This window comes from Lytechinus pictus, chromosome 13 (assembly GCF_037042905.1).
Source record: "Lytechinus pictus isolate F3 Inbred chromosome 13, Lp3.0, whole genome shotgun sequence".
Classification (NCBI taxonomy): domain Eukaryota; kingdom Metazoa; phylum Echinodermata; class Echinoidea; order Temnopleuroida; family Toxopneustidae; genus Lytechinus; species Lytechinus pictus.
This window is the reverse complement of record NC_087257.1, coordinates 6,306,923-6,330,025: the sequence shown is the minus strand read 5'-3', so window position 1 is coordinate 6,330,025 and position 23,103 is coordinate 6,306,923. Positions and strand designations below refer to the sequence as shown.

The window sequence follows — 23,103 nt, the reverse complement described above, 5'->3', positions numbered from 1 at the left end:
CATAATCACCCTGAAGCTTACGGCCCCATATCTTCACCCGTGAAGTATTGAAATTTGAAGTTTAAATTATTGAACATCATGGCATCCTAGTATTGTACTGATTTTTATCATCACTGCAATATAGATAAAAACATAGAGTTAATTCTACTCACATTGATTTTACTTTAGAGCAAATTCAACCCCCCCCCCTTCCCTTCCCGCTACAACCTTTCTTTCATTCCCTTTCATTATTTCCTTACAAGAAATGATCCTAATTTCAATCACTATGATAATGACATAGATGATTTGCTGTTGACGATAATGATGCTGCTGATGATAGTGATGATAATCAAAACTGATGATGATGATGGTGGTGGTGGTGGCGGTGATGGTGAATGTGGTAGTGGTAGCCTTGGTGATTATGACAAATAAAAATACTGAAAGTTACGAAAGTCACACATTCAATGAATAATACCTAGACACATACTTTTAGATGAAATAAAAATCACACACAATTTGTGCAACTTGTAAGCCTCCCATTTAGTTTATTCTTATTTTTTTAACTGAATTGTGTCCGCTCATATTCCTTCTTGATGATGATTTAAAGCTTTTAAGTTTATAATCATATTGGTAAATCCCGGTCAGAAAAGTTCATGTCACCATTCCATTCCTGAGTACTATATAATATCAAGGAGATGATATCTCCTTGATTATATGAGCATGGCCCTAAAGTGATTGTGATGTGATAGGTATGAAATCAAATGTGTTTTATTGGAAAATTTAGCCCTTTTCACACATTCTTTTTTTTCCAGCGATTTGGCGACCGATCAAAATGTCTGTGTATTTTGAATTGGAAACCATCTATCGGGACAGACTTCAAGATGTAGGTCTGAATAACATTGCAACATACTTCGTTTGGTGCTCAAAAGGTTATTTCTAAAATAGAACATCATCGAGAAATGGTGCTTGATTCATGACATCTGAAGAAAAAAATCCGATGACCACTGCACTTTTGTAAACATTTTAAAATGCTTGTTAATACTCGACAAAATTAAAAAGACAAAATTACGTATTATTTACCAAAGTTAATCGAAGAGTTTTAACATGACAATTAGAACAATAAATTAAACACTACTCATGCAGAGAACGATCGAGATGAGAATAAAAACTTGATCAGATGATGTAATATACTGATAAGCTTTTTCTTTATCTTCCTTTTTCCTCTTCGTATTCTTCCTCATCTCTCATTATTATTCTCATCCCTTTTTACTGCTCCTTCATTCTACATGTACGTCTGCTTCTCCTTGGTAATTCTTCTTCTCCTCCTCCTTCTCCCACCTCATCGATTTATGAAGATAAAGTTATAATGAAATAATAGAAATGTTTATGAAGATAATACTTATAATAGAGAAATGAAGATGATTGCGATTGTAACAGCGGTGATGACGATATCGATAATTATGAGAGGTCATAAACCATGTACAGCACAAAGTATCAGACGCAATTTCAAATATGATTACATGACGATTTCGATACGAAATATTAATCATAAATCTAGATCTAGTACATTAATATACACTTATTTTTGTAGAATAATGAAATCGCCGCTCAATATCGATAATTCTGATGATGACTAAAACAGAAAAGCATACGTGGGACAGTGTATTATAATATTGCCTCGAAAAATACCTGACACTTGATGGAATTCCGTGCTTATATCGCTCATTTCGCAGCACGAATTTCTTTCACAGGGCTATTTGGCAAATATTTTTCATTTATACAAACAAACACTCCGTTGGTAAATTTCATTGGATTTTGATCGAACTAATTTTCAGATCGTTACCACATTTGGTATTCATCTTCAATTCCGAACATTACGTTTAATACGTTAAACCAATTAAATAAAGTTACATACTTTAGTCTGTTATAAGTTGTTTATATGTACTCTCATACCCCGAGAGGGGATCGATGGGGGTGAATAAAATGTAAATCTAAATCAGGGGCGGATCCAGCCTCCGCCACTGCATGTCTTCCCCTCTGTTCCCCTTTCACTCTTTCCCTTTTTCCCCTTTATTTCTCCCCCCATCGTCCACCAGATCTCTCTTCTTCTTTCCCCTTATTTTCTGTCTCTATCCATTTCCATATTCCAATTTGTCCCCCCTCTCCCGTTGATTCGATCCTAAATTTCTTCCCCTCTCAAAATTCCAATTTTTTTTCTCTTTCAACTGTTTTTCCTCCATTTTTTTTTCACCCTTCCTCTTCCTCCATCCCAATGTTTTTTTTCTTATTTTCTCTCTGTTTCCCCTTCCTTTTCTCTCCCTATCCTTAGTTTTCTTCTTCCTCGTTTCATCTTCTCTTTTGGTCCCGCTTCTTTAAAACAAGGAGATAATTATGTTATCCTGTGGAAATGGTTGCCCGTCCAAAAATTGAACAAACTATTTTTAACAGTTTCTAATAAATCTTTGATCTATCTATGCCTTATAGTGCCAAGCTGTTCCGGTCATATTCATTTCATCTTTCCATTTCCTTCTCTTTATTTTATTATTATTTTTTTTTTTTTTGGGGGGGGGCTCCCGACACTTGTTTCAGATGCGAGTAATAATAAGTATTCCAAGTTGACGTGAATTGTACGAATGGCTTGGGCCTACGAAACGAAAATGTGTGGAATCTTATTTTCCCACCTAAAACATCATAAATTGACCCTCTTCCAATGCGAAAAAGGAGGTTTTCATGGTTATTGCAGCAAATTCGAAAGATCAGTAACGATTTATGACACGTGCGTGATTTTTGATTAAGCTACTGTGGCTTTATGAATGCACCCGAACTTCCATTATAGATGCGAACCATAGTTCAGAACAGTGACCCGAACTCTCCGATCCGACAATAAATATGAAGGCACGCCTTTGTTTTGGTCGTAGAGGGAGCTATTTAGAATAGATTCTCCGGTTTTTCGACAGAAATTAAGACTTGCAGGAAAGACGAACAAAAGAACGGTGGCATCAATGGGCCTTTGATGGCGGCCGTTCCTTTGAAGAGAAGGGAACGTTGGGCAGGAAAGCCGAAGCGAAAACCCGGATGCAGTAAAGACGGTATAGAACGGTGCATGGACTTTTGACAAACTCCCTTAAGCACTTCATATACTCTCCTTGTTTCATGGAGCAGAGCAGCAATTAATTGCAAGGCATATGTTTAATTTAGGAACAAAAATAGACTTGCAATTGATTGCAAGTTTCTTGCAATCCCCCACTAGAGTACTAGCTTTGATTCCTCTAATTTCAAAACTGATTTCTATGTAGGGTACACTTCCTATTGTCATGGCAACCATAATCAATTAGGGTAATGTTCAGGTAAGGGTAGGTATAAGTACCAAAGTAGGCCTACAGCCAGTATGACTAAATCCCGAGGCATGATATACTAACTGAAGCTATATTCTTTTTGTTATCTATAAGCCCCAAATTCCCAAAAGGCCAGAAATATATTTTTATTAAACTTTCTGCTCCTGTCATGTAAACAATATATTGTTAGATGTCGATGTGACAAATTAAACCTACTCTCCCCCATTTTTGTAACTTTCTTTTATGATATGAAACTGTTGAACATACCATACCACAAAAGAAATGCAAGTGGGCTATCATTCTGAATACTTTAAAGAGGTGATGAAGCAGAAGGCTGTTTTTGTTATGTTTATTTTTTATAGGCCAAGTACCTGAATTCTTTTGTTGTAAACAAACATTTGTTTTTTTATACTATTTTGCATGTTAGACATGTTATTCTAAATGCAAAATGACAACGTTATCTGAACTTCTGTGATCCATTATATCATGAATGTTTTGTTATGTATATTTTGATGAAAATGATAAATAAAACATTAATTACAAAAAAAAAATAACTGAAGCTGCTGCTTCTTATGAGTAGACAGTACCGACTACAGTCCACCGTCAGGTGAGAGTGAGAAACTAGATCAAACCTTGGCTCGTTCAAAATATTCACAAAAAATTTGTTAATGACAAATTCAAAGGGAAACTCACGGGACTAGAGTAGATTATGGTCAAAATATCCAGCAGTCTCGATCGGCCATTTTGTTATGAATTTTGAAAGAATTAGGACTAAGTTAGGAGAGGTATCACGAAAGAACTTTTCGGGGGTTTTTAGGTTCCACTCCAGTCTGTGCCTCGATGTCAGGATACTGCCCCACGATAGACCTTCATCCATGAATAGCTCAGTCGGTAGAGCGGGGGTTTCGGATTCCGGTGACCCGGGTTCGATTCCCAAGTGGTGCGCTAGTGCCCTTTGGTAAGGCATTTATCCTCATTACCAGGTCCCTCGGAGAGGACCTTAAGCCGTTGGTCCCCTGGTTGTTTGTTCACAGGCATTCGTGCTTATTTAGCAGTCAGGTAAAAAACCTCGGTATATGAATATAATCGTGGTAAGTGCATAATTTCTGTTTTCACAATTTATTTTGCTAGATTATAGATATTTTTACCATAATCTACCGTAATCCTAGTCTTGAGGACGCAATGATGATGTTTTTTTTATATACTGTCATATACTTCTTCATCATTGAAGAAGTAGGCCTATAAGCCTATATGACAGTATATAAACAAAACATCATCATTGCGTCCTCAAGACTACCCTAATCCCGTGAGTATGGGTGAATACACGGTGAGCTCCTAGACCTAGTCCTGGGCTCCCGCTAGTCTTGAGGACGTAATGATGATGATTTTTAAAATAATGAAATATATTATAAAATAGCTGTATTATTTCAAGCATCACGATTGGTCAATACGCGTCACATGACATCCAACTTTTTTTGTGCACTGCACGGTAGTGCAAAAGGTGTGCAACGAAAATTGACATTGCACGCTCGAGCAAACCAGTGCGGTAGAAGTCCAACAAAACTGTACTGTAACTTTAAAAAAAAATGTTTCTGTGTTGCTATTTTATAAAACAAATAATGCACTTGCTCTGTCGTGCGTAAAAGTAAATGCAGAGAAAGCTCGGTTTCTTCAGATGGAGCACACTGGGCACTCGCCGCAAGCGGCTCGTGCACAGTGCGACTCCTATCTAAAGAAACCTCGCGTGCTCTGCATTTCCACTAACGCACTCGGCTGCATGCATTATTTGTATACTTCTTCATCATAATTATTTTAAAAATCATCATCATTGCGTCGTCAAGACTAGGCTCCCACCCGCTTCGCGGGCGGGAGCTCTCTGACCGAGTTAGGTTTGAATGAGTGGTAATAAGTACCGTAAGTATGCTACCGTTAGGGTATAGTTACCTGTTCCTGACAAACTGGACGGTGTCATTGTTGATATTGTCTGTCGCCATCAGCCTACAGCAGTCACGAATTACCGACCGACATCGCCGAAGATATCGCTCAGCCATTTCTCCTGGTCGTACAACTACAAATATCAAGTTTTTAACAGTAAAGTCCCACCTCCGCTACGACTTTACAGGGATTTACGACTACATATCGCGCGCGCGCTAGAATCAGTATGCTCACAATTACAATCACAACTCCAATTGAAACACGTGTTATTGTTCTCCGAGCTATTTTCCGAGCTCCATGCATGATCACTATGCAAGACGGCAGCTGATTGGCCAATTCTCTGTACGTACAAGAGTTCACTAGTATACGTACAGAGTAAACTCGTATACGTACAGCGTTAACTCGTATACGTACAGAGTTATACTCGTATACGTACAGAGTTAACTCGTATACGTACAAGAGTTCACTCGTATACGTACAAGAGTTAACTTGTATACGTATAGAGTTTACTAGTATACGTACAGCGTTAACTCGCTGTACGTATACTAAAAAGGGGCCTTCTGATTGGACAATTTCTGTACGTACAGTAAAAATGCCTGTACGTACAAGAAATTGACTATACGTATAGCAATACGAATTGTGGCAGCGATGGCTTTCCATACCTTCTGATTGGACAATTTCTGTACGTACAGTAAAAATGCCTGTACGTACAAGAAATTGACTATACGTATAGCAATACGAATTGTGGCAGCGATGGCTTTCCATACTGCGGTGTATTCCATGTGTACATTTCACATATAGGCATGAAAATGTACACACGAAATTTACCAGAGTATCTTGGCTCCCTGTATTACGCACTGTAGTTGTACTTAAGCATGCATGTTAGAGGTTTTACTCTAATCAGCCATAAAAGTGCTTCAAATGACATTTCAAAAGGTTTAGATCTAATCATAGGTCTATGCCTCTATTGTTTATTAAGTAACAAGGTGCCATCATACTTAGTATAGTGTCATTTTTCTCTGTCCTTTTATTTCATTAAACTAGGGTTCTAATCGAGATTCTATGGTCTATGTGGTATCTTGAATAATGTAAACTTTTTTGGCTGCAATTGCTAGCAGGGTTACGAGATTTCACAAAATGAAATACGGGACAATCGACAAACAAAGAAGGCTACACAGAGTTAGACTTGTGAAAAAAAGTAAAACAAATTGGAAGGGAGGGTGAACGAAAGAATGAATGAGAGAAAGAAAACACGCAAGAAAAGAGATGAATCGAGAAGAAAAAAAAAAAAAAAAGATGAAGAGAGAAAATTAAAAGAAAATTGAAGTAAAATGTGGATGAAAGAAAGAATAAAAGATAAAAAAAATATGTATCCATTATTCTTTGAAATGAATAAAGAAAGAAAAAAAGGAAGGGAAGATGAACAAATGTTTGAAGCTCAAAGACAAACTAAAGAAGAGAAAGGAAAAAAAGTAAGAAAAAAGGAGGAGGAAAGAAAGAATGAAGGAAAGAAAAATGTGTCCTTCTTTAAAAGAAAGAAACAAAGAAGAAAAACAGAAAGGAATTAGGAAGGAAGGAAAAGAAAGAATAAGGGGAAGAATAAAAAGGGAAAATGAAACAAAGAATGAAAGGAAGAAAGAAAGGGAGGAAAGAATGAAAAAAGAAAAAATATTGGAAGAGAAAGAACGAAAAGAAAAGGGAGAGGAATGGAGAAGGAAGCAAAGACAAGTTTAAGGAACTAAAGAATGAAGAAAATTAAAACGGATATTCAATATAGAAGGAAAGATAGAAAATGAACACAGAGAGAAAGAGAAAGGGTCAAGAAAGAAATCTAGGAAATGAAGAAAGATGGACCAAAAAGGGCAATCAGGAAGGATAGAAGGATGAACAATGAAGGATAGAAAAGAAAGAAAGAAGAAAAAAAATCAAACTTTAAGCAAACAAAACAAATCCAATCATCTAAAAAAAATCATGTTTTTAGAGTTTTTTAATATATTTTTGAAAAAAAAAAAAGAATTTTATAGAAATGAATACAATTTCAAAGTAAAACACATATAGTCTAACTTAAAATTTAGATGAAACATCGCGGCATCATACCAAGAATCAAAGCGAAAGCTGAAACAACTATAGATCTATTAATGAAACCTCAATAACTTGTTCCTCCAATTACATCTCCAAATCAGCAATCTCATAATCCATAATATAATTATAAAAATTATTTTCCCGCCGATTTTGTGATTATTTGGTGGAGAAACTGTTTACCACGTGAGATTGTTTGCACCACTGACAATCTGCTCCGATCCATGCCGAGCTAGTAGCTTGTCACACACTGGCAGGAGGTTAGGTTTGTTTGTTGTTCCAAATCATTTTTTCTTTTCTTTTTTTCAAAGCGAAAAGATGGTGGTGTTTTACTGGCATGTGCTGTCCCAGACTACTTTAAGTAACGAATTTGCATTTTTTGTGTTTATTCATTGTTATTATCTTTTTTTTTGGGGGGGGGAGGGGGGGGGGGGCTATTTTTACCAGTCCTTATACAATAAAGGACGAATAATAAAAGATATATAATAATACTTGTTTTTAGTTAAGCACTTTTTCAAAAGTTACATAACGCCAAGTACCCGGCCAACTCACTAGATCTACATGTAGGCCTATATATTACAGTTAGACAAATTATGTATTCAATAAAAATTTGGAATATTTTACATTTTGGCTTAAATTCAATTAGGCTCACAGTACTTCAGACGATGTCCATGTCATTTTGCCAAGAAGGGGGGGGGGGGTATGGGCAGTAAGGGTCAGATGTCCGTGTCCCTTTAGAAGTATCTAAGAGAAAATGTTACATAACCAAAAGAATACCACAAAACATGTATGAATTTCAATTTTAGCTTCAATAATATAAAATTTCCCTAATGGGCAGCTCTGCAGAGCTTGCTCCATCAGTTTGAACTAATGATTAATGGTCTTTCACCCCTACCCGAAAAAAAAATTGTGTGAGGTCATGAGGAACCCCACCCTTTTGGCCGACCTTTATCAATCAAGCATGCGTCTCTATCGCCAGCTATCAGTCTGTATATGTGCATACGTATTTGTAACGTTGTAAACCTGATGTAAAAGGAATTTCCTACAAAGGAAAATTAGTACATTCAATTCAATTTGCCTGTCATCTTGCGGCTTTCAAATGAAACAACACAACAAAGTCACGCAATCATTGTCTTATTGTAACAGTTTTTAATTATTTTTTTCATTGATGTTGAAAATTTTCTATTTTTTTTTTAGACTACTTCAGCCAGCAGGCCTCAATCCCCCGAAGGAGGAAGCGATGACACTGGAAAACAGGCAACGCCTTCAAAAACTACAAACCGGTATGAAAATTTAATTTGTCAATTAATGACATTTTTTAATGAAACCTTTTTTCATGGGATTGTGTTACAAATGGACAAACCCCAGGGACAGTTTAGCTTGTGAGAGAGCAGGGAAATGAAAGAATAAGATTAACATAAATTTTGATTGAAGTTCGAGAAGGAATAAAGTGATTTATGGGCATTTGAATGGCAAGATCAATGAAGATTATTCTATTGACAATGCAAAAATTAAGGGACTGAAAGAATTTCACAGGCTAGAAAAGAAAATTGGGTTTTATCAAAATAGGCACAGTGCATTTAATCAGAGGTAAAAATCAGAGGCATACATGTAAGAGGAATTCGGTGTAAGAAAAAAGGAGCGAAATGGCGGCAATAAACAGAATTGGTGTAAACAAAAAACAAAAAACTATATCAGTTAAACCGATGCTACGGGCATCAAAAGAGCTGTTAAATAGAGGAAGCTTTTTGATACGAAAAGGGGAAAGTACGTTTGTTAAATAAAGTCAGTCTAAGATTAAAAGGGACAATGAACATGTTCGTAAAGAAGTTTTATGTGGATAGGAAGAGGCACGTTTTAAGGTCATCATGTTTTATGAATATCCGATGTATGGTGTATTAAACAGAGATACTCATTTTACCTTCTGATGGTCTTGTGAGAGACAGTTTGAACAGATTTGGTTATTTTAATGCAGGATTATATGTTTTCAATCATAATGTATGAACATTTTCTAATATTAAAAAATAGCTACATATGTAGGCCTACACTATTTATGTATCAAATTACCTTTTCACCTTTTGTTCTTTTCATCCGGAACAGTATGACGTGGGACGCCAAGAGTTGCAACATTTTGATCGGGGAGATGATTGTTGTAAAACCGTTCCAGTACAAGAGCAAAACCAGTCAACGCGGAAAGGCGTGGCAGGAGGTTGCAGAACACATGCAGCAGAGGGGATTTAGAGTCGACGCCCGCGCGGTAAGAGATAAAATGAATCTATTGAAAAACCAAGTAAAAATGCGAAACAGGCAAGAGAGAGCTGCCAGTGGCATTGCCATAAATGAAACTGATGAAGAAAGGAGGAACAGACAGGCGATAGAGGAAATGATACAAGAGGAGGAGGATATTGAGTTTGCTCCTAAAGAAAGGAATGATGAAGAGAAGAAGAAAGAAGCTGGAGCTGAGCTCCGGAAACGAGCTTGTGAGACGTTTGGAGAAACAAGAAAGAGGTATTCTGACATTTTATGCCAATATTTCTGTTCAAAATGAAATTAAGACCTGATTTTAGTTTTGTTAACCCCTCCAAAAGAGCAGGTGACTATAGGCCTACACTTCATTACAAGATTGTGATGTGAAGGACATAAACTAAAAATGTGTTTTATTGATAAAGCTACCGATTTGACATCAGAAATTAATGTAGATAGAATCTCTATGTGTTTTGCCTCGACACAAATATGTAAAGCAAATAATTAAATCGCTATATCAAATCAAAATGAAGATATGACTGATCGAGTGGTCTGTTTTATTTGCCTGAAAATACCATGATATGGCATTGAAATATCATTCAAATTTTAAATGGTTAAAATGCATTCAGTGACTGCTACACTTTGTAATATTTTAATGTTCAATCATACTCGAGTATAGTTCACATTACTGACCGTTTACCATAGCTGAAAACATTCAACTAAGAATGTGGAGGGGTCAATCATCATCTTCACGTCATTCTACATTTCTAAAGCAGTGCTTATTTGTGTTTTACGTTCAATGTCTATCTTTAGGGTGAAAATTAATATTCATTATTAATTCCATGATTCTTTCATGTACACCCCACCCTCATCCCTTTTTATATCCGACTGTCTATTGATTTCAATTAACTCTTGATTATAATATTTTTTACCATTATTGTAGTATATAAGACACTAATATTTGTATTGAAATTTCCATTTTTGCAGAGGTTTTCGTCATGGATGCTAACACAACACTTGAGACAACTGTCCCCCGCCCCCCCCCCAAAAAAAAAAGTTGGCAAGTTAATCAATATGCTGTGACAAATGTTCTCATTGAATACAAATTAATTATAATGTTTTTCTGCTATGATTCCAATTGTTTTGTGTATTTTACTATCAATCTTACCATAAGGTTAGGTTTTAAAACTTGGCACCTAATTTTTGACCGGAGCTGAGTTGTGTCCTTAGGGTTAGACAATGTATTAGTAAAATTAGCCAAACCAATTGATGAATGTCAATTATATATACAGAAAAAAGATGTAATATTAAGCAATCAGACGAATGCCATTTACTTTGTACTTAAGTTCAATTTTTCAGCAATTTTGGTCATGTCATTGCATGGGGCGCCGCGACGTTATATTCTGAGGGGAAAAGAATCATATTAGCGTAGTGTTAGAGCTGTACAGGGGGAGGGGGTGATCATCCCACAATTGTTATAGGGCGAGATATTGTGGATATGCCAACCATGTAGGCCAAAACACTGTTTTTCATCGAAAACAATTAGATGTGATTTTGAAATGAGAGAAACATTATTTAGATTTCAATATATTTTTAACACTTCCCTTTGTGCACAACTCAGTGGCGGACCGTGACCCGGAGGAGACAAAGCATTGGGGGACACAGCATTGTTCACAGACAATGCAGTGCCCCCCCCCCCCCCAATGCTTTGTCTCCTCCGGGTCACGGTACGCTACTGGCACAACTTATTACAATATTTCCATTTCAGACACCAAGGTGAATGGAGCACGGGATTACGGTCTCAAAGGAACACAGGCCGAAGTACCCTATCATTGATAGAACGGAAAATGGAGATAGATCGAGCATTGAAAAGGGAGGAGATGGAGAGGAGACTTGAGGATGACAACATAAGACGGGAGGAAAAAGCACAAAGGAGACGGGAGGAAGAAGCTAAACGAAAAGAAGAAGAGGAGAAACGTGACAGACAATTTCAAGCAATGCAACAGCAAATGCTACAGCAGCAACAACAACTCATCCAACAACAACAGCAGCAACAACAACAACAGCAGCAGCAACAACAACACAACCAAAACATGCAGACAATGATGTTGGCTCTTCTAAAGTCTACGATACAAAAAAAAATAGTTTGGAGTGACCGTTGGACAGACAGCGCCCATCAGCATGCTTGCTCTGGTATGCAAATTGCCAATTGGTCTACTGCCAACTCTTCCGCTCACCACATGGTTTACCTTCATTTAGTCTAATGCCAGTCTGTCCACCATTTCTAGCAACCATTTGGTCCAATAACAATTTGGTCCCGAAACCATCACTTCGTCTGATAACCAGTTATTGGTCTAATATCTGTTTTATTTTCATTCATTTTGCCCGATTATCACTTACGGTGTGTAGCAAGAAAATATTTGCAATCACAAATATTCTGTTGCAATTTTACAATTGATTGATCATTTTCAACTATAGCAAATATCATATTACACTCCTTGTTTCATGGAGCAGATTAGCAATTAATTGCACGGCATATGATTGATTTGGGGAACGAAAATAGACTTGCATTTGATCGCAAGTTTCTTGCAACACCCCATAAGTCTAATTAGACCAAATGGAATATGGACTTAAATTGCTATTGGACCAACTGGTTATTAGACGTAATGGTGAGTGGACGAAATGATAATTAGACCATGTGGATATTAGACCAAATGATAGATGAGTTGACAATTAAATGAATTGGCATTGGACCAAATGAAAATAAACCCTTTGGTATATTAAGCCAAATCATGACATGATGCCCAATTACATGTAACTTAGTTCCTCCTGGGGGAAAAAAAAGAAGAAAAACTCATGAAGGCTAACTTGATGGGCTTGAGGCTTAATTTTACTGCCAATTCATTTATGCTTTCACTCAGCCATCTGAGTACAATTTAATTCTTTTTCAAGAAATACATGTTATATCTTAAACCCCGGCTTAAACCTATTATTACCGTGTTTACACTTAATCGGCTTTTGGTTCAGAACCAAAAGCCGATGCAGAATCGGCTTTTGGTTTGCGTTTACACGTTGTTACAGCTCGCGGTTCAGAACCGCGAGCCGATGCAAAAACCTGAAATGATACGCACACCAACAATATACGTCATAATAAAGACAACGCTGGATCAGTGCGCTTACAATTCTCGCTACCCCAAATAGGAACAAACATCTCATAATGCGCGAGACGAGATAATTTTCACTCCGTCGGGTCGTCATCACCACTTCCGGTTCAGAGTCATGCTCGCGCGAGGTTCGCGATACTGAGTCCACCACGCTGAAATCGATGCCAATCAGCGTAATATGTACAGATTATAATACTTTTTATCTAATTTGGTCAGTTTCGATTCCATTTGAATTATAAATAAAAAATATATTTCACGTGAAAATGTGAAAGAGAAGGTTGTGATCACGAACTTTCCGACCGAAAGCCACGTTGTGTTGTTGTGCATGGCGGCACTGTTGATCTGAATGGCAAAACAGTGCATTGGACTTCCGATCAGGAAATTGTAATACCGAAAAGCTATCCCATAATGCAATGCGCAATACAGGGATTTTTCCCGGATCTCGGCGAAATTGCTATTTGGGGTAGCGAGAATTACGTCACAATGGTAAAGTAAATGAAATGCGCACAAATTGCCGATGCAGAATCGGCTTTCTGTTTACACGTAGTAAAAAAGCCGATTCTGCATCGGCTCGCGGTTCAGAACCTACTACTTTGGTGGTGCAAATTGCCGGTTCTGAACCGCGAGCCGATGCAAGTTACTCGCGTTTACACGCTATGAAAAAGCCGATGCTGCATCGGCTCGCGGTTCAGAACCGCGAGCCGATTCAAATGCCGATTAAGTGTAAACACGGTATCCATCATCATGATCATACAGCGTGTCAATTACTTAAGCAAGTGCAACAACCCTGCGTACCACAGTGTGCGAAGCTGCTCATGTTGATTTCATGTGTAGATTCTAAATACCTATGTTCATTACGCTTCTGATGTACTTTACCGCACTGTTAGTAAACATGTTCATTCCACCTTGACTTATCATATTTCCCCTATAGCCTTGTTCGTTATCTATCATATATCTGTTCTTACCTTGGTCTATATTGGCATCTTAATTAAATGTCGTGCTAATACGTGATATATCTACAAATTAACAGAAAAAATCATCTCAATCTTAACGTCTTATCTTTATCATACTAGACATGCATGGCATGTAGGGCGATAGAGATCATAGAGCTGCGTATGTTAGGTAGCAGTAGGAAAAGGTTCAAGAATTTTACCTGAAAAAACTCATGCATTCATCGTCGTTCAGATCATCTAATTGAAATGCATGCCTATATTGTATGTCAGGATTGACTGGTGCATTGATATCGGCCAGGTGGACGAACTCTTCCTCATCTATGACATCAAAAAAGTAGGCTGCAACAAGTGCATCCTGTATTTTACTATCAATCTTACCATAAGGTTAGGTTTTAAAACTTGGCACCTAATTTTTGACCGGAGCTGAGTTGTGTCCTTAGGATTAGACAATGTATCAGTAAAATTAGCCAAACCAATTGATGAATGTCAATTATATATACAGAAAAAAAATGTAATATTAAGCAATCAGACGAATGCCATTTACTTTGTACTTAAGTTCAATTTTTCAGCCATTTTGGTCATGTCATTGCATGGGGCGCCGCGACGTTATATTCTGAGGGGAAAAGAATCATATTATATCCCTTACTTAAGATTGTTGTATTCAGAGTGTACACAGGGATAAAGAGAATAGTTTTACTACGAAAAACGTTTGCCGTGAAATAGTTCATTTTCCTTGCTGACGTCACGCATAGTCCATTTTTTTCCTAGGGAAAAAGTGAACTATACGTTTTTTTTTACCCCCCCCCTACCTCGCGATTCGCGAGCTGTGCGGCGCGATGCGAGCAGAGCGCTGCTCAGCCTGTACGGCACTCTCCACTGCATGCCACGGGAAACTTTGGGCGAGCTGCACTAACCAGGTGCGCTCGCTGAACAGACGATCCATACGGCAAGACTTATTTTCTCAACTTCTCAACGATTGTTCTATATCGACTTATCAAAAATCGTTTCGCTGTGAAATGGTATGAGTGGAAGGGATATAAAACAAATATACAATGACCCATTCTCGGAACAGGCTAAAACTATTCGCACTCAGGAACATCACATAGTACTATTCTCCCTCGGGCCGATGGCCCTCGGGAGAATAGTACTATGTGATGTTCCTTCGATACGAATAGTTTTAGCCAGATCCTCGAGTGTCATTGTATATTTGTATATTAGCGTAGTGTTAGAGCTGTACAGGGGGAGGGGGTGATCATCCCACAATTGTTATAGGGCGAGATATTGTAAATATGCCAACCATTTAGGCCAAAACACTGTTTTTCATCGAAAACAATTAGATGTGATTTTGAAATGAGAGAAACATTATTTAGATTTCAATATATTTTTAACACTTCCCTTTGTGCACAACTCAGTGGCGGACCGTGACCCGGAGGAGACAAAGCATTGGGGGACACAGCATTGTTCACAGACAATGCATTGCCCCCCCCCCCCAACGCTTTGTCTCCTCCGGGTCACGGTACGCTACTGGCACAACGTATTACAATATTTCCATTTCAGACACCAAGGTGAATGGAGCACGGGATTACGGTCTCAAAGGAACACAGGCCGAAGTACCCTATCATTGATAGAACGGAAAATGGAGATAGATCGAGCATTGAAAAGGGAGGAGATGGAGAGGAGACTTGAGGATGACAACATAAGACGGGAGGAAAAAGCACAAAGGAGACGGGAGGAAGAAGCTAAACGAAAAGAAGAAGAGGAGAAACGTGACAGACAATTTCAAGCAATGCAACAGCAAATGCTACAGCAGCAACAACAACTCATCCAACAACAACAGCAGCAACAACAACAACAGCAGCAGCAACAACAACACAACCAAAACATGCAGACAATGATGTTGACTCTTCTGAAGTCTATAGCCGATACAAAAAAATAGTTTGGAGTGACCGTTGGACAGATAGCTGGTTAGATGTTTAAACTTGAAAAGTTTTTAGCATAACATTTTTTTTCTGAAGATGCAAGATCTATTTTTTTTGTATATGTCTTTCAATAAAGAGAAGTATATCAGCAAATTTGATTTATTTAGGTGCATCTGCCTGTCAAGATGAGGCTAATGATTGTGTATAAACTTTAGTTACTTGCCAAATTCATTTAAAGGAGAATGAAACCTTTGGAACAAGATAGCTCGAGTGAAAACAGAAAAATCAAAGAAACAGATCAACGAAAGTTATAGAAAAATCGGACAAATAATGACAAAGTTATGAGCATTTGAATATTGTGATCACTAATGCTATGGAGATCCTCAAATTGGCAATGCAACAAATATGTGTGTTGTCACTCGTGAACAACTCTCCCCATTACTCTAGTATATCTCCCGGTATATATTTCACTACTGCCTCTTTTATCACATCTATCAGTAGATCATGTGGAGTGCATGTAATACAGATTTTTAAAGAATACATCATGGATAAAGAGTTTGTATCACCATGAGAAAAAGCAAAAAGAGACATTTTGAGGGTATTTTATTGTCCATCGAAGGGAAAGTTGTTCACATATGACATCACACATCCTTGTCGAATTGCCAATGGGAGGATCTCCATAGCATTAGTGATTGCAACATTCAAATGCTCGTATTTTTCTCACTATTTGTCCGATTTTTCTCAAACCTTCTATGTTCTTATTCTTTGATTTTTCTGTTTCGACACAAGCCTATTTGTTTCAACGTTTTCATTCCCCTATAATAAAAATATCTATTTCACTGTGTGTGTATGACTTTGTAAAGTCCTTCTCAGCGTGACCCAGATATTTCATTATGCTTAACATTTTACCAAAGAGATGTGTTGAACGAACAGTACTTGCCGTTAGAATGTGTGCAATTTTATTTTTACTTGGTAACTTATATGTATTTATGCTTATATATATTTATTTTAGATAATTATTTTAGTCATTTGGAAAGATATGTCTACTTTTTTAGTAATGGACAAAAATATAGATAAAAATATGTCATGCTTCATTACTTGCTTGTAAACTTCTATCTGGCGGTTTCACTATTCATTACAGGTAGTTACTAAGTAAGAGTGCAGAATGCACAAGCTAATATGTTTACGCATGTGACATGATAACCGGAGCTTATTTTATTTGATTCCCATACACCTGACAAAGATGATTTGGCTTTGATATCAGTTTGTTTACTGTACAATGTTTATGATTGATTTACTTTTAGAAATATATTTCAATGCCTAAAGTGAAAGAAATCATTTCCTTTTGTTTGTTGCGGAAATAAACACTAGAACAAATTCATGAAAAGTGTCATGAAGTTTTAAAAATATTGCTCGAAACGTGAGGTGTTGCCCTGTCATCATTCTCAACTCATTGAACATTTGAAGTATTCTGTGCCTAAAGTGAAATAGACATCTCAAAGAAAAATGTTTATGAGAGTGTGCATAAAGCTATAACAAGAGTTTCCCCCTGAAATATGTGATACAAGGAAGAAGAGATTCATGGTTTGTACACTGTACCTTTCAAAGTATCACCCTCAATATATAAAATTATTTATTGATATCACATTCAGTATGTAACTAGAGTGAAACGGGTTATTGCAAAAAAAGCTGCATATTACATTTGATTTTTTAGATCATTATTTGGTTTGTGTGTTTTTTTTTATACAGAATGCTATGTCTTTTTAAAATCATTTGTGTTGTATATAATGAGAATGTGATCAAACTCATTGCCGAGGTATATGATACATCTCTTGAGAAATAAAGGTATTTATTTTCTAAATGCTGTTTGGCTGCCTTTTTTATCCCCAAATGTAGATCAGAAGCTGCAACATTCTGGGAGAGGTGTATGAGTTTATTTTCATTCGGATATTTGGTTTGTTTTAAATGTCCACCTCAGACAAACGATTTAAATCAATGGAGAAAGGTGAAGCAGGCAAAACCTTAAAAAAATTATCAAAGTCAGATGTAAAATACACTTAGGACAGTTTTAAATTTCGCTTATTTTTCACTATTCACTGACATAAAAATGAGAGAGTCGATGATGTCCTCCTTTGGTTATTTTTGTTTGGTTTGAATTTGACAAGATTTTAACTTTCACAGATTTGAAAAGGACAAACTTGAATGAACCATGAGATGTAAAAATATTGAATTAAATTTATTAGAACGTCACTGGCATTCGCCAATATTTTGTTCAAAAAAAGAAGTACAAAATAATACAAAACAAATATAACAATTCAGGGAATATAGGCAGATAATGTAAATTTCCTATGTTCAGGGAAGAATACACAAAAGTTTCATCGAGGAGAAAACTAGAATATCTTAAATTTCCTATGATTAACAAATAGTTAATGGGCAACGTCACCAGTCCCCCTATTTGCATAATGACCAGGATGTCGAGATAACCTTTTGTCAAATTAAGCAAAACGTGACAAATGTAACTTTCTTGTTGTACAATGGATTTAGATACAATTTTCACTGTTGAACTTTGACTTCTCTCCATTTTATTTTCCATTACATAGTAAAATCAATGCAAACTTTGAATGTTCAATGTATGTACAAGAGTCTTGTGAAGAAATCATAAAAAAGCTAATTCCAATCATTATTACCATCAAATGTGTGAGAAATGGGATGTAAAACATTTTTGGCAACGCCTTTTATTGCAACTTTTGTTTATTTAACTGTCTAGAGAAATGCACAAAGTAAATAAGTCCTGTTAAGAGTTTGAAACTAAAGCTGGCTGTCAGCAAGCAAGAATGAAAACAAACTGCATTAATATTCACCACACATGATATGAAAACTTTATTAACCTCTTTATGTGAAATAGAAATGGGATAGAAATCTTGAAAGAGTCATTAACTTTTAAAATTTGTCCAATTCATTGAAAGTACTCCTCCAGAGATTGCGGCACAAGTTCAAAATATGAGGAGGTAATGTTTCTATAAATGCAAGTGTGGGCATTTGTGACAATCCCAGAGACAATATACATTTTCCCACAAGGACTAAGACAGATTCTCTGCGTCTTCTTAAAATCTGTGAATTTGAAGAAATTGATTATGTCACCGAATGTCCATTCTACCGAAATTCTTACAGTTGACATGGCTCCGTTGAATGCTGCCTGATCTGGGGTTATGGCCACTGTTGGAAACGGGACTTGGAGCTGCGGTCTGAGTGGATAGGCAGGGTCCCCGTAGATGCAGAGCACGTTGCCATCTGTGTCATGGGAAAAACGTTCAAGTTCTGCAAGCAGACCTGATTCCCGTGAGAGAAACGCATCATGTCTCCGTCCTTCTATAGGGCCATACAGGTTGGCAATCATGCCATTTGGTGTGGATACTACCTGGTATTTGAGGGAATGAACCCGCTTGTGGCCGTTGTAAATAAGTTGTTGGTGCTCCCTAGGTCGGCAGGTTGGACGCACGGTCCCATCTATGAACCCCCAGCAGTTGTTGATAGGTGCCCCTTTCTGGTGAATAGCATTGGCAAATGTTCTAAGATGATGAGGGGCCAGCCACTCCTGCTCTAATGTTGACAGCCTATGCCTGTGGGCATCATAGACAAAGTTAGTAATCCAATTGAAAGCTAAACAGAGTTGGGGCACTGGCCGTCCATAGTCCTTCACTAAATCCACATATCGACATGGATAGGCGTAACGTTGAAGGCCAATGCAGAGTGCTTCAATGCCATCTAGCTTTGATCTGTTTGGAAGGGTGATTCTGTCCGGAACGCCCAGTGCATGTTTAAGACAATATATATCATCTTTCTGGAATCTGTAAATGCAACAAAAAGAAATTAAATACTTCTGTATTGTGAGTGATTTAAAATATTTAGTACAAATTTATAGTGTGTATGAGGGTGTGTGTGTAAGGGAAAGAGGGGCGTGTGAGAATGAAGTCATTTTTCATACGTATATCTAAAACTACATTGATGAGACATTTATGAAAAGATGAAGGAAAGGAAGAATGAGGAGAGAAACAGAAGGGAAAGAGATACAAACGAAGTAAAATAACAGAGAAAGGGCAAGGAAGGAAAAAGAGGAAAAAAAGAAGGATAGAGGGGATATGTAACAGAATTACAATGTACTTTTTCAATTTTTTTTTGCTCACTTCCCCGTCAGTCAATTTCCCAATTCCCTTTCCTTATTTTCTCTATTTTCCTTGTTTTCTCTCTCTTGTTTCCATTTCTTTACCCTCTCGCTTCCCTTCCATCTCCCTCTCTTTTCCCTTCCCCTTAGGCCCCTCTATTTCCCTTCCCTTTTTTCTTACTCTCCCCTTTCTTTTTGCTTCCCTCTTCATTTCTTTCCTTCGAGTGTCTCCCCAATATTCTGAGCTGAATAATATCCTCTTTCAATTTCTGTACCAAAAAAGGGGGGGGGAATAATAAATACATGAAACAATGCACTTAAGGCAAAACCGTAAGGAGAAGGGGTACGTTCCAATGCGACAGCGCCCATCAGCATGATTGCTCTGGTATGCAAATTGCCAATTGGTCTACTGCCAACTCTTCCGCTCACCACATGGTTTACCTTCATTTAGTCTAATGCCAGTCTGTCCACCATTTCTAGCAACCATTTGGTCCAATAACAATTTGGTCCCGAAACCATCACTTCGTCTGATAACCAGTTATTGGTCTAATATCTGTTTTATTTTCATTCATTTTGCCCGATTATCACTTACGGTGTGTAGCAAGAAAATATTTGCAATCACAAATATTCTGTTGCAATTTTACAATTGATTGATCATTTTCAATTATAGCAAATATCATATTACACTTCTTGTTTCATGGAGCAGATTAGCAATCAATCGTTAATTTGCAATTAATTGCACGGCATATGATTGATTTGGGGAACGAAAATAGACTTGCATTTGATCGCAAGTTTCTTGCAACGCCCCATAAGTCTAATTAGACCAAATGGAATATGGACTTAAATTGCTATTGGACCAACTGGTTATTAGACGTAATGGTGAGTGGACGAAATGATAATTAGACCATGTGGATATTATACCAAATGATAGATGAGTTGACAATTAAATGAATTGGCATTGGACCAAATGAAAATAAACCCTTTGGTATATTAAGCCAAATCATGACATGATGCCCAATTACATGTAACTTAGTTCCTCCTGGGGGAAAAAAAGAAGAAAACTCATGAAGGCTAACTTGATGGGCTTGAGGCTTAATTTTACTGCCGATTCATTTATGCTTTCACTCAGCCACCTGAGTACAATTTAATTCTTTTTTCAAGAAATACATGTTATATCTTAAACCCCGGCTTAAACCTATTCCATCATCATGATCATACAGCGTGTCAATTACTTCAGCAAGTGCAACAAGCCTGCGTACCACAGTGTGCGAAGCTGCTCATGTTGATTTCATGTGTAGATTCCAAATACCTATGTTCATTACGCTTCTGATGTACTTTACCGCACTGTTAGTAAACATGTTCATTCCACCTTGACTTATCATATTTCCCCTATGGCCTTGTTCGTTATCTATCATATATCTGTTCTTACCTTGGTCTATATTGGCATCTTAATTAAATGTCGTGCTAATACGTGATATATCTACAAATTAACAGAAAAAAATAATCTCAATCTTAACGTCTTATCTTTATCATACTAGACATGCATGGTATGTAGGGCGATATAGATCATAGAGCTGCGTATGTTAGGTAGCAGTAGGAAAAGGTTCAAGAATTTTACCTGAAAAAAACTCATGCATTCATCGTCGTTCAGATCATCTAATTGAAATGCATGCCTATATTGTATGTCAGGATTGACTGGTGCATTGATATCGGCCAGGTGGACGAACTCTTCCTCATCTATGACATCAAAAAAGTAGGCTGCAACAAGCGCATCCTGAACTTCGTGTAGATTTGCCATGTTGAAAAAGAAAAACGTGGGAGCGCGCGCGCTCGGAATTAAAAGCGAGGGATTTCCCCCATGTGAAACGAACACACGGCCCGGTCCCGAGCCGATGCTGCTTCATGCCTGAGCTGAGCGATCGGTTTGCCTATCCTGTACCTACGCAAACGGTAAGCCATCTCGGATGCATTGTGAAGGACATATGCTCTGTGGACGCTATGCCCCCCCCCCAAAAAAAAAAAAAAATAATAATAATAATAAAAATGGGGGAGGGTTAGATTTCAAAATATTCTTACATTAATCAGGGATTTGAAAGGTTAGATTAATTATACCGAAGTGGTATTTATAAGATTTTATACATTTCCAAAACCAGAATCCATATTAGACCTGCATTTTGATGAAAATCTTGTTTTAATTGGGAAATCAATAATTAATTTTGGGGTATACGTTCCCTGTATTGAGTGTAAGAACAGAAATGAATCTATCTACTGTACAGGTGCGGTGATTGTCTTGAGTATAGGATCCATGATGTGGAGTCCTCGCGCTCGGGCTGTACATGGTCATGATGTAAAGTATAAAGCGAGGCCCATATGACGAAGCTTCTCGAGCTCTCGACGTGACGTGTGCAAAAATCATCCAAAATCGGATCGATAGGTCGTTGTTTTGCACACGACCGCTGATTTAACGTCTGCGGTGCCGATGCGAAAGGTCCGTAGTGACAATCAGAAACGGCTGTTGACGTGGTCATCGCTGAATATGAGAGGCGATGTTGCATCAACGCTGTAAAATCCTCTGAGATCAATCAATGTTAACATGATTAAGGACACTAAGATCTTAAGGATTGGGGTTCAGATCTGAACATGATACATTAAACAGATGATGATCAACTTGGAAGAGTCCAATAATGTGATTCAATTTTATGTGTTACGCCCTTACCGTGAAATGAAGATTAGTTTTTCAACAGCTAGTTCTTCATTGAGATGGAACCATTACAATCTTCACTCAAAAAAATTCCTCATTAAAAACCAATTAATAAAGGTGTATAACTACTTCTCCAAAATAATTCGTGGACTGTTTTTACCCCGTCCTTTACGTTACCTCGTTGAAGTAATGTATATTTACAGTCCCCATGAGTGTTTGTAAGAAAGAGAGAGAGGTGGGGTGTGCATAGAGGAGGGGAGGGGGTGGGGGCAGAGAGAGAGAGGTGGAGAGACTAGGTAGAGATAAAGAGAGATTGAGTGATAGAGAAGGGGAATAGGGGGGGGGTTGTTAAGTTGTCATTATAGTGTTCCTTACCGATTGTGAAAAAAACTACAAACATATTTTCGCTGATCTGAAAAATCATCAGTTTGAGAACGAATGAAAATAGTGTGGTTTGAAATCACTGTGGCAAATTATCGGGGTGAACCCTATAAAGGGCGTACTAACTATATTCACAAGAAACATGAAACTTGGATATCATAATAATCATGAGCCGACACGACAGCGGACTTCATTCATGTCAATAGTACCAGCGTAGCTGAGGAGGAGGAGGAGGGGGGGGGGTGTCCCCT

General features: G+C 37.5%; 1 protein-coding gene across 1 annotated transcript; it reads left to right on the top strand.

Annotated features, from left to right (window-relative positions):
- Positions 1-9,429: 9,429 nt before the first annotated feature.
- Positions 9,430-17,273, top strand: LOC129283600 (trichohyalin-like). The gene is made up of 3 exons (XM_064108889.1): positions 9,430-9,836; positions 11,341-11,765; positions 15,247-17,273. Exons 1-3 carry the CDS (start codon positions 9,430-9,432, stop codon positions 15,312-15,314), a joined length of 900 nt encoding a protein of 299 aa, XP_063964959.1. The 3' UTR covers positions 15,315-17,273.
- Positions 17,274-23,103: the final 5,830 nt, after the last annotated feature.